The sequence below is a fragment of the Nilaparvata lugens genome, chromosome 14 (assembly GCF_014356525.2).
Source record: "Nilaparvata lugens isolate BPH chromosome 14, ASM1435652v1, whole genome shotgun sequence".
NCBI lineage: Eukaryota > Metazoa > Arthropoda > Insecta > Hemiptera > Delphacidae > Nilaparvata > Nilaparvata lugens.
In genome coordinates, this window is record NC_052517.1 from 1,709,872 (window position 1) to 1,723,215 (window position 13,344).

At 37.8% G+C, this 13,344-nt stretch overlaps 1 protein-coding gene across 2 annotated transcripts in view; it reads right to left on the reverse strand.

Moving 5' to 3' along the window:
- The window catches only part of LOC111052755 (ecdysone receptor), a 57,187-nt gene that overhangs the window by 31,975 nt on the left and 11,868 nt on the right, over positions 1 to 13,344 (reverse strand). The window contains exon 2 of one of the 2 annotated variants that reach the window (XM_039440469.1): positions 8,019 to 9,216. In XM_039440469.1, coding sequence (XP_039296403.1) covers positions 8,019 to 8,487 — 469 coding nt within the window. In that variant the 5' untranslated portion in view covers positions 8,488 to 9,216. Of the gene's footprint in view, positions 1 to 5,896; positions 7,199 to 8,018; positions 9,217 to 13,344 lie in introns of those variants that run through there. The other variant, XM_039440468.1, reaches the window with a different exon arrangement.

Consider the following 13,344-nt stretch of genomic DNA (forward strand, 5'->3'; position numbering starts at 1 on the left):
TAGTCCTTGTGCTATTTTTCTTACAAATTTATAAGTGACAAAGTCCAAAATAAGGTTAGAATTTCACGTGTACAATTTTTATGAAATTTTAGATCAAAATAAACATTATGGCCCGGTTGCACAACAGCCGGTTAAATTTTAACCGTGATTAATTTCACGAGAACCAATCAGAGAAGGCGTTTTTGAAAAGACGGCATCTCTGATTGGTTCTCGTGGAATTAATCACGGTTAAAATTTAACCGGCTGTTGTGCAACCGGCACTAAAACTATAAATTTTGAGTACTTTTTGTGTAGTTGAGAAGTTGATATTGTGGTAATTATTCATATTGAATGAAAAAGACTAAGAAATTGTCAAAAACCACTGATTTATTGATAATTAGAAATCAATTAGTTTATCAGAGATTGACAATGGTGAAATAACCGAAACCAGTCTTTCAAATTATCAATAAATCAGTGGTTTTGTTGACAATTTCTTAGTCTTTTTCATTCAATATGAATAATTACCACAATATCAACTTCTCAACTACACAAAAAGTGATTATATGCCTTTATTGAGGCGGAGTTAGGACTCCTGGTCCTCTCTACCACACAACCCTAGAGAGAAAGAGAGAGAGACAGAGATAGTTGGAGATAGAGACAGTGATAGAATGACAGGAAAGATGAAACAATCGATGTGTTGGCCAAAACAGGTTAATGACATTTTTGTTATCAGCGAGTGTTAGTCTCATGTTGTTAGTACAATATATGTTTGGAGAATGAATGCAAGATATGAGTGAACGAATTTCGGAAGAACATAGAGATGGAGAAGAAGAAGAAGAAGAAGAAGAAGAAGGCGGAGAATAAGAAAATGATGATGTTGAATCAGAAAAAGAAGAAGATAATGATGATAATGAAACACAAGAGGAAGATTTATTCATTTATTTACAATGCAAATGACAATAATGTAATAACATTAAAAAATAAAATAATAAGGTAGTCCTTGTGCTATTTTTCTTACAAATTTATAAGTGACAAAGTCCAAAATAAGGTTAGAATTTCACGTGTACAATTTTTATGAAATTTTAGATCAAAATAAACATTATGGCCGGTTGCACAACAGCCGGTTAAATTTTAACCGTGATTAATTTCACGAGAACCAATCAGAGAAGGCGTTTTTGAAAAGACGGCATCTCTGATTGGTTCTCGTGGAATTAATCACGGTTAAAATTTAACCGGCTGTTGTGCAACCGGCACTAAAACTATAAATTTTGAGTACTTTTTGTGTAGTTGAGAAGTTGATATTGTGGTAATTATTCATATTGAATGAAAAAGACTAAGAAATTGTCAAAAACCACTGATTTATTGATAATTAGAAATCAATTAGTTTATCAGAGATTGACAATGGTGAAATAACCGAAACCAGTCTTTCAAATTATCAATAAATCAGTGGTTTTTGACAATTTCTCAGTCTTTTTCATTCAATATAAATTTTGAATTTAGATGGTTTGAATTAATAAATTAATTAGATATATTCCACACAATTTCCACTACTTGTAACGAATAATATTGAGTTATTTAAGAAAATTTGGAACCATTCAAGAAGAAGAAGATACTGATGACAATTAAACACAAGAAGAAGACTAAGAAGTAGAGAAGAAGCAGAAGAGGGAGAAGAAGAAGAAGCAGAAGAAGAAGAATGATGAGTAGGAGAAGAAGGAGATTGAAAATATATCTTGGCGGTAAAATTGAGAGTGTCATGAGAGAGTTGTTTTTAGAAGGAACTGTCGGTTGTTGGAGGTGTGGGGGGGGAATCAGAGAAGAGATTGAACGACCTTGACTTTTAATAGAGAGAGAGCGAGGTTGTAGGTAGGAGGAGAAAGAGAGAGAATTATTTACGAAGTGAGAGAGATTGAGTGTGAGAGAGAGAGAACTCGAACGACGGCTGTCTTGTGCAAGCGAAAACCACGGCAGTATGTTTCCTTCCACTGAGTTGTTTCATGAACGTACAGTGAACTTGTTATTTTCCTGCTGCCTATTCTTCTTCTTCTTCTTCTATTCAATATCATCATCATATTCTCCTTCCTTTTTCAACTTTATTTCAACTAGTAGTTCTGTGAACAGTAGACCTCGCGCAGTTATAACGACGTCCCAAACCATAAGCACATCCACACTGATACACTAACTATTTATTTGATCAGATCATGCTTACACAAGATTTAATTATCATATAACGCTTTCCGGAATTTAGCGCGAGAAAACCAGAAGATATCATCTAGGCGCCCAGACAAGCTGTTATAAGTTCTTTGCATCCTATTAAATAGTGCATAAAAATTGCATTCAATGAGGCATGCAATTTATAGTCTACACAGCTGCTAATTTTTTACCAAGTTACATTAAGATATTGAATTAATAGATATTGTCAACTCGACAGCTGATTTATGATGAATAATTCTATAGTCTGATTTTTACTCTAATAATGGCGTATGAAGGAGGCTCCTTTCTCCTTTTATATTATCCTTGAAATGCAAAATTTCCAAAAACCTTGTATATACGTCGACGCGCAATTAAAAAAGGAACATACCTGTCAAATTTCATGAAAATCTATTACCGCGTTTCGCCGTAAATGCGCAACATATAAACATTTAAACATTAAGAGAATTGTCAAACCGTCGACTTGAATCTTAGACCTCACTTCGCTCGGTCAATTATAAAACGTGTTCATTTAATTTTCAATAGTTTGGAATTACACCCTAAAATGCATGCACTCCTACTGCTTCTTTAATTGACCGAGCGAAGTGAGGTCTAAGATTCATGTCGACGGTTTGGCATTTCTCTTAATGTTTAAAAGTTGCGCATTTACAGCGAAACGCGGTAATAGATTTTCATGAAATTTGACAGGTATGTTCCTTTTTTAATTGCGCGTCGACGTATATACAAGGTTTTTGGGAATTTTGCATTTCAAGAATAATATAAAAGGAAAAAGAAGCCTCCTTCATACGCCAATATTAGAGTAAAAATCAGACTATAGAATAAATTATTCATCATAAATCAGCTGACAGGTGATTACACAGATGTGTGGAGAAGCCAGTCTATTGCTGTATTTCCATAAGGTCTATAGTTACAATCAGGTACTTGTGGATGAGAATACTGCGTGAGTATAGACTATAGAATTATTCATCATAAATCAGCTGACAAGTGATTACACATATGTGTGGAGAGGCCAGTCTATTGCTGTATTTCCATAAGGTCTATAGTTACAATCAGGTACTTGTGGATGAGAATACTGCGTGAGGTCTACTGTTCACAGAACTACTAGTAATTATGATACTCTGTAAGACGAGAGAAATATAATAAGGAAACGTAGTGGTGATAGCAAATGGTTGAAACCACCGGAATATGTCCTTGCAATAAATCTAAAATAGTGATTTCATTCAAATCTAAGTTCTAATAAATCTAATTTTTACGAACCCAAAACCGCAGTTGAGTGAATTATGCACGTACCTGTAACAAACAGAGAAAACCCAATATTAATGACATGATTTACCATTACAAAATAGTGAGAAAATGAGTAATTAAAATTTGTAAGCCAGAATAAATTGGACTAAACTTTAAAAATAAAGTGTGGTGAACTCTAAACAATTAATACAACTCAATAGTTGGCCTTTCCACCCTAAAAATTGTCTTATGCTCAACTCACACTTAGGGGGAATCAGGTGGAGAAGAGACTGGACTCTAGTGGAGAGCATTTGTTTTGAAATGGTGACGTCGCGGAGACTAGAATCGACTGGTCTGATTGTCACCATTTGGAAACACATGCTCTCCACTAGAGTCCAGTCTCTTCTCCACCTGAGTCGCCTAAGTGTCAGTTAAGCCTTAAAGTACTGTTCATCTTAATAAAACTGTCCTAAATTGGAGTCTCATTGTTTCGAACTATCTTCCAGCCCTCGAAAACTGACTCATACTACCTTTGCAACTGCCTCAAACCACAGTTTAACCCCCATCTTCAATCACCATTTAACCCCCTAAAACTATCTAAAACTCCCGGTTAACCCTGGAAACTCACTCAAACCACTGTTTAACCCCCTGTCTTCAATCACCATTTAACCCCCTAAAACTATCTAAAACTCCCGGTTAACCCTGGAAACTCACTCAAACCACTGTTTAACCCCCTGTCTTCAATCACAATTTAACCCCCTAAAACTATCTAAAATTCCCGGTTAACCCTGGAAACTCACTCAAACCACTGTTTAACCCCCTGTCTTCAATCACCATTTAACCCCCTAAAACTATCTAAAACTCCCGGTTAACCCTGGAAACTCACTCAAACCACTGTTTAACCGCCTGCAAGCATTTTAAACCCTACGTTCGACTATCTTAAGCCCCTGTTCAACCACGTTAAAATTAATAACAGCTGTGCTTAGTGAGAGAAGTTGTGTTTATTTTTGGGTTCAAAATTTTATAGAATAACTTGATTAATTCAATATGAAGTAATAATTAAGTGTTATATTTGAATATAGTTTGGTGTTTTAATTTCTATAAATTCAAAATGTTTAGCTTGTATATATTTTTGGACGAAAATTGAACTTGAACGTTTTACAGTAGAAACATAACCTATTTTTTTTGACATTTTATTAATTTATCAAAATTTGGGAATGGAATAGATTTGGTCCAAGCCTGTTGTTCCTTCCTAATCATATTTATAAATGATTTGTGATTCTGTCCATGAATAAATAAAACACCGTTTAACCCATGAAAGCACCGTTCAACCCCTTGAATCCCCGTTGAACCACTCAAGCCCCGTTCAGCTCACAGTCACCCCTTATAACCTCGTTCAACCACGTCAAACTCTTGTTTGACCCCTTAAACTCCCGTTCAACAATGTGAAACTTCCGTTTGATCAATCTTAAACCCACGATTGCACCCTTAAACCCCTGTTCAACCACGTTAATCCCCGTTTATTCAATTATTTGTTGGATAGAATAAACAATACAGTGGTCGGAAAAGAAAAAACAGGTTATTGCCCAAAACTTCTTCAATTTCCTAATTTTGTTGAAATATTGTATGGGTTATGTCCATTTCAATTTATACACTAAATCATCAATCTGAATACACAAATCAGAATTAAACAAACAATTTTCAATTTAGATAACAAACTTCTAATTCACAGAATAATTATATAAAAATACATAAATTTTGAGTTCAAAAATATCATGTTCACCAAGACAACAGCTGTTGTCATTTCATTTTCAACCCCTTGAACCCCCGTTTACCCATATTAAACTCTCGTCTGACCCCTTAATCAATCATAAACTTACGTTCAAACCCCCTTAAACCCCTGTTCAACCACATTAAACCTCCGTTCAACCCCTTAAACCCCTGTTCAACGACATTAAACCTCCGTTCAACCCCTTAAACCCCTGTTCAACCACGTTAAACCTCCGTTTAACCCCGTAAACCCCTGTTCAACCACATTAAACCTCCGTTCAACCCCTTAAACCCCTGTTCAACAACATTAAACCTCCGTTCAACCCCTTAAACCTCTGTTCAACCACATTAAACCTCCGTTCAACCCCTTAAACCCCTGTTCAACCACATTAAACCCCCGTTCAACCCCTTAAACCTCTGTTCAACAACATTGAACCCCTGTTCAACCACGTTAAACCTCCATTCAACCCCTTAAACCCCTGTTCAACCACATTAAACCTACATTCAACACCTTTCAACCCCGTTCAACCACATTAAACCCCCGTTCAACCCCTTAAACCCCTGTTCAACCACGTTTGACCCCTTAAATCACCGTTCAACAAAGTTGAACCTCCGTTAAATCCCTTAAACCCCGTTCAACAACATTAAACTCTCGTTTCACACCTTAATCAATCTTAAACCCACGTTTAACATGTTGAACCCAGTTCCTCACCTGACACAGATCCGCTATCCGACACATTGCTCGAAACATGTGCAACCGCCGCTCGCACCAGTGTTGTCGTCCCACCATGATGCAGCCCACCCTGATGCTGACTCTGCTGATGAAAGCCATGCTGACTCATCATCATCCGCTGCTGCAGCATTGCCAGGCCGGCCTGATGCAGATGATGACCCATCACTACTCCTCCACCTCCTCCTAGCCCTCCTACTCCTCCTCCTCCTCCTCCCCCCACCAAATCCAGGTCGAAAAACTCCAAATCGACGTCGCCAATGTCGGACGCCGACGAACCGCCTAGACTGTTGGCCGGCGATGACGTCATGGCTAGAGATGCCGACGACGACACCTCGGGACCGATTGAGCGCGACGATGACGTCACTTCGGCCGAGCAGACTACTTTGTCGTCGGCCGGTGTTGACACTGTTCCGCCGCTGCGGTGGTGTCTTATCCAGATGCTGGTTGCCATGGTTATGATGTTAGTAGGAAGTAAACAGCACTATAGTTGAAACTACGATGTAGATTTTGATGCTGAAGTGCTTTAGTGTACACTAGAGTCTGATAAAGATGCCTGTTGCCATGGTTACAATGATCGTATGATGTAAACAACTCTATAGTTTATGCTAGAGTTTTGTAGTAACCAAAAATATGGCTGTCACTAGAGTCTTGTTGCCATGGTTACGATGATGATCCTAGGATGTTATCAACAAAATGTCTGACACTGGGGTCTAGATATTGATGCTAATGTTTTAGTGGACTCTAGAGTCTTGTTACCATGGTTATGACGATGATGATCCTAGGATGGTAAACAATAAAATGGTTGCTGCTGGAGTAAGACACTAGAGGTACCACAATGTCGGTGTTGTTGTTGAGGTTCTCATAATTGAAACAAGATGGCTGACACTTGAGTCCAAACTGAAAAATGGCTTCCTCACTGGCAAAACACTATGCCTGTCGTCATGATTACAGTTTGTCAACAACAAAATGGCTGCAAATTCGGTGTTTGTCGACGCACAACCTAGTTAACATCCTGAACAGATTCAAACTATAAAAAGTTTTGGAATTTTACCAACTAAACAAAGTGTGAATGTTTCACAACAAACAGTGTCTTGCAGATATCTGTACGAATTCAAATAGGCTATTTTTAGTTTGTATACCAATATTTATTTAGTTTATGTATTGCGATTTTTCAGTCAATAAAACACACTTTCAGTCTTATTTTTACAATATATTTAGTCTTGTTTTTGTGAGTTTGATATCACAATATTATACTCAAATATTTCGGAGCTCCGTGAACACCTATTGGTTGTAAGAAAACAAAATCATGAATATTCAATCAAACAAACTATTATCATAAAGGAAATATAGCATAAGAAGATATCCCATGGTCATTTATGTCCCAAATTTTACGCTGATTTCTTGTTAAGTCGAGCCAATTACTGTAACTACTGTATTATTAGTGTGTTGTTGGGTCTACCAGCGACTACCAGCGTCACATAGCTTCACCAAAAACAACTACTAGGACTATCGGCTTCAGTTAACACTCACATTTGCAACATAGACACCCTATACACTGTCTATTATTAGTGTGTTGTTGGGAGTGTAAGAGTGTAAGAAGGGCACAGTATGAGAGACTACCAGCGTCACATAGCTTCACCAAAAACAACTACTAGGACTCCCCTTAAACCTCTGTTCAACCATGTTAAACCTCCGTCCAACCCCTTAAACCCCTGTTCAACAACATAAAACCCTCGTTTAAAACCCTTAAACCCCTGTTCAACAACATTAAACCCCCGTTTAAACCCTTAAACCCCTGTTCAACCACATTAAACCTCCGTTCAACCCCTTAAACCTCTGTTCAACCATGTTAAACCTCCGTCCAACCCCTTAAACCCCTGTTCAACCACGTTAAACCTCCGTTCAACCCCTTAAACCCCTGTTCAACCACATTAAACCTCCATTCAACCCCTTAAAACCCCCGTTCAAACCCTTAAACACCGGTTCAACCAAATTAAACCTCCTTTCAACCCCTTAAACCCCGTTCAACAATATTAAACTCTCGTTTAACACCTTAATCAATCTTAAACCCACGTTTAACCCATCAAACCCCGTTCCTCACCTGACACAGATCCGCTATCCGACACATTGCTCGAAACATGTGCAACTGCCGCTCGCACCAGTGTTGTCGTCCCACCATGATGCAGCCCACCCTGATGCTGACTCTGCTGATGAAATCCATGTTGACTCATCATCATCCGCTGCTGCAGCATTGCCAGGCCGGCCTGATGCAGATGATGACCCATCACCACTCCTCCACCTCCTCCTAGCCCTCCTACTCCTCCTCCTCCTCCCCCCACCAAATCCAGGTCGAAAAACTCCAAATCGACGTCGCCAATGTCGGACGCCGACGAACCGCCCAGACTGTTGGCCGGCGATGACGTCATGGCTAGAGATGCCGACGACGACACCTCGGGACCGATTGAGCGCGACGATGACGTCACTTCGGCCGAGCAGACTACTTTGTCGTCGGCCGGTGTTGACACTGTTCCGCCGCTGCGGTGGTGTCTTATCCAGATGCTGGTTGCCATGGTTATGATGTTAGTATAGGAAGTAAACAGCACTATAGTTGAAACTACGATGTAGATTTTGACGCCGAAGTGTTTTAGTGGACACTAGAGTCTGTTGCCATGGTTACGATGATGATCCTAGGATGTAAACAACAAAATGGCTGACACTGGGGTCTAGATATTGATGCTAATGTTTTAGTGGTCTCTAGAGTCTTGTTACCATGGTTACAACGATGATGATCCTAGGATGTAAACAATAAAATTATTGATGCTGGAGTGAGTCACTAGAGGTACCACAATGTCGGTTTTGTTGTTGAGGTTCTCATAATTGAAACAAGATGGCTGACACTTGAGTCCAAACTACAAAATGGCTTCCTCACTGGCAAAACACTATGCCTGTCGTCATGATTACAGTTTGTCAACAACAAAATGGCTGCAAATTCGGTGTTTGTCGACGCACAACCTAGTTAACATCCTGAACAGATTCTCACTATAAAAAGTTTTTAAATTTTACCAACTAAACAAAGTGAGCATGTGAATGTTCCACAACAAACAGTGTCTTGAATATATCTGTACGAATTCAAATAGGCTATTTTTAGTTTGTATACCAATATTTATTTACTTTATGTATTGCGATTTTTCAGTCGATAAAACACACTTTCAGTCTTATTTTAACAATATATTTAGTCTTGTTCTTGTGAGTTTGATATCACAATATTATACTCAAATATTTCGGAGCTCCGTGAACACCTATTGGTTGTAATAAAACAAATCATAAATATTCAAACAAACAAACTATTATCATAAAGAAAATATAGCATAAGAAGATATCCCATGGTCGTTTATGTACCAAATTTAATGCCGATTTCTTGTTAAGTCGAGCCAATTACTGTAACTACTGTATTATTAGTGTGTTGTTGGGTCTACCAGCGACTACCAGCGTCACATAGCTTCACCAAAAACAACTACTAGGACTATCGGCTTCAGTTAACACTCACATTTGCAACATAGACACCCTATACACTGTCTATTATTAGTGTGTTGTTGGGAGTGTAAGAGTGTAAGAAGGGCACAGTATGAGAGACTACCAGCGTCACATAGCTTCACCAAAAACAACTACTAGGACTATCGGCTTCAGTTAACACTCACATTTGCAACATAGACACCCTATACACTGTCTATTATTAGTGTGTTGTTGGGAGTGTAAGAGTGTAAGAAGGGCACAGTATGAGAGACTACCAGCGTCACATAGCTTCACCAAAAACAACTACTAGGACTATCGGCTTCAGTTAACACTCACATTTGCAACATAGACACCCTATACACTGTCTATTATTAGTGTGTTGTTGGGAGTGTAAGAAGGGCACAGTATGAGAGACTACCAGCGTCACATAGCTTCACCAAAAACAACTACTAGGACTATCGGCTTCAGTTAACACTCACATTTGCAACATAGACACCCTATACACTGTCTATTATTAGTGTGTTGTTGGGAGTGTAAGAGTGTAAGAAGGGCACAGTATGAGAGACTACCAGCGTCACATAGCTTCACCAAAAACAACTACTAGGACTATCGGCTTCAGTTAACACTCACATTTGCAACATAGACACCCTATACACTGTCTATTATTAGTGTGTTGTTGGGAGTGTAAGAAGGGCACAGTATGAGAGACTACCAGCGTCACATAGCTTCACCAAAAACAACTACTAGGACTATCGGCTTCAGTTAACACTCACATTGCAACATAGACACCCTATACACTGTCTATTATTAGTGTGTTGTTGGGGTGTAAGAGTGTAAGAGGGCACAGTATGAGAAACTACCAGCGTCACATAGCTTCACCAAAAACAACTACTAGGACTATCGGCTTCAGTTAACACTCACATTTGCAACATAGACACCCTATACACTGTCTATTATTAGTGTGTTGTTGGGAGTGTAAGAAGGGCACAGTATGAGAGACTACCAGCGTCACATAGCTTCACCAATAACAACTACTAGGACTATCGGCTTCAGTTAACACTCACATTTGCAACATAGACATCCTATACACTGTCTATTATTAGTGTGTTGTTGGGAGTGTAAGAAGGGCACAGTATGAGAGACTACCAGCGTCACATAGCTTCACCAAAAACAACTACTAGGACTATCGGCTTCAGTTAACACTCACATATGCAACATAGACACCCTATACACTGTCTATTATTAGTGTGTTGTTGGGAGTGTAAGAGTGTAAGAAGGGCACAGTATGAGAGACTACCAGCGTCACATAGCTTCACCAAAAACAACTCCTAGGACTATCGGCTTCAGTTAACACTCACATTTGCAACATAGACACCCTATACACTGTCTATTATTAGTGTGTTGTTGGGAGTGTAAGAGTGTAAGAAGGGCACAGTATGAGAGACTACCAGCGTCACATCGCTTCACCAAAAACAACTACTAGGACTATCGGCTTCAGTTAACACTCACATTTGCAACATAGACACCCTATACACTGTCTATTATTAGTGTGTTGTTGGGAGTGTAAGAGTGTAAGAAGGGCACAGTATGAGAGACTACCAGCGTCACATAGCTTCACCAAAAAGAACTTCTAGGAATATCGGCTTTAGTTAGTGACATAAACGCCCTATACCATGGAATATCACCACAAATGATACAGTATCAACACAACATGATAGCGTATCATCTCAACTTGATACACAACACCATAATTTGATACAAAACTTGTCAACTTTGGATAAATTCTAGAAACCATGAGATATCTTCTTATGCTATCTTTTCTGTGATAAGATTTATAAATGGTCACTCTTCTCTGTAGGATTACTAAAATTATTATAACGCATCAATAATTATTATAAACCTCATTTTATAATGAATCTAAAAAAAAAACATTTTTTGTTAATCAAACTCGTGATGAATAACAAAAGCAAACAAGACTCAGTCAACAAAGTGATAGTATAATATCAACTGAGATTATAAGAGAGAGATATTATTGACAGAGAGAGCAGAGAGAGAGAGAGAGAGAGAGAGAGAGAGAGTGAGTACTTTATTTATGTAGATTACAATATATACTGGCTTATACACTTATATACAATAGCTTACAATACAGCAAAATTATAGATGAATTTACATAATATAGACTAAGAAAATAATTATTGAACTGTATATGATATGAAAAAGCAGTTTGTAATATAATAACTATAGATAATAATCATATTATTATGCATCTACATAAATTGGCGGAGCTTTGGACATATCAATGTCCATTCTTCGGAAAGAATATTAAAAATATCCTCCCCACTAACTCTCTACCAAAAGAGAGAGAGAGAGAGAAAGAGAAAGGAGGAAAGTGAGAGAGAGAGAGTGAAAGGAGGAAAGAGAGTGGTAAACTAGAGACAGAGAGATGAAGATGGAATGAGAGAACTGGAAAAAATAAAATAATTTGAAATAAATAGAACAGACTGAGTTGAGAAAATGATGGGGAAATCCAACTGGAAAAAAAACCAGATTATGTCTGGTAACATGAAGAGTAAGAGAGTGAGATTGGGAGAGGAAGAAGAAAAGAGAGAGAGGGAGAGTGAGTGACAGAGATAAAAATTTGACCTTGGCCTTAGATAACTTCATTTCAATGAACTCAATCCTCCACAGACAGTAAGTACACATTGAAATGATATGAAACTAGGTAAATAGAAACACATGGTCTTATCAACAATGATGAGAAGAAGAAGAAGAAAAGAAATAGAAGAAGAGGATGAAGTAAAGAAGAAGAAAAAGAAGAAGAAGATGACAGAAGAAGAAGAAGAAGAAGAAGAAGAAGAGGAGGAGGTGGAGGAATTGGAGAAGTAGAAGGAGATGATAAGAAGTAACTGATAAATTCAAATTCCAATCCCACGCTAGTATCATATAGTGTATGAATTTAGTTGAAACTGCTCTAATCTATACTATAATAAAGGAAAGAACTGGCTTATACAGGTAGGGGATAGGAAATTCACGAATGACGCATCATCACGTCTCAACTACTCAACTCATTAACTTGGCATTTTGCATATACATTCTTAATTTACCGAGGATGGTTATAGGCCTATTTTCAATTCTTCAAGAATTCAGTTTGTCAAGTATTTTGTCTTTTATCAGATCCTTGCAGAGCACAGTTTTTTTCTTGGAATTAAAATTTATTCACAACACTGACATGTTTTACAATATTATTATAAAACATAAATTATATCAACAGAGCAAAGCGAGGGAGAGATAGCGCTATCTGCTTTGTTAAATGATAGATAATGATAGCATACCATTGCTTATCAAACACTGCCATTATAACGTGGACCTCACACGTTATAATGGCAGTGTTTGATTAGCAATGATATTGCTATCCTTGTCTATCATTCAACAAAGCAGATAGCGGCGCTATCTCTTTCTCGCTTTGCTCTGTTGCCAGATCGGCTTTTAACAATGTATAATTAATAATGAATTAACAAAATATTTCATCTTAATCATTAAAATTCATTATGAATTTATTGAAAAATATAATTTCTTGCTCAATAAAATATAATAATTGCGTATTTGACCCAGCGAAGTGAGGTCTAAGATTCAAGTCGACGGTTTGGCATTTCTCTTAATGTTTTTATGTTGCGCATCTACGGCGAAACGCGGTAATAGATTTTCATGAAATTTGACAGGTATGTTCCTTTTTTAATTGCGCGTCGACGTATATACAAGGTTTTTGAAAATATTGCATTACAAGGATAATATCAAAGGAAAAAGGAGCCTCCTTCATACGCCAATATTAGAGTGAAAATCAGACTATAGAATTATTCATCATAAATCAGCTGACAAGTGATTACACAGATGTGTGGAGAAGCCAGTCTATTGCT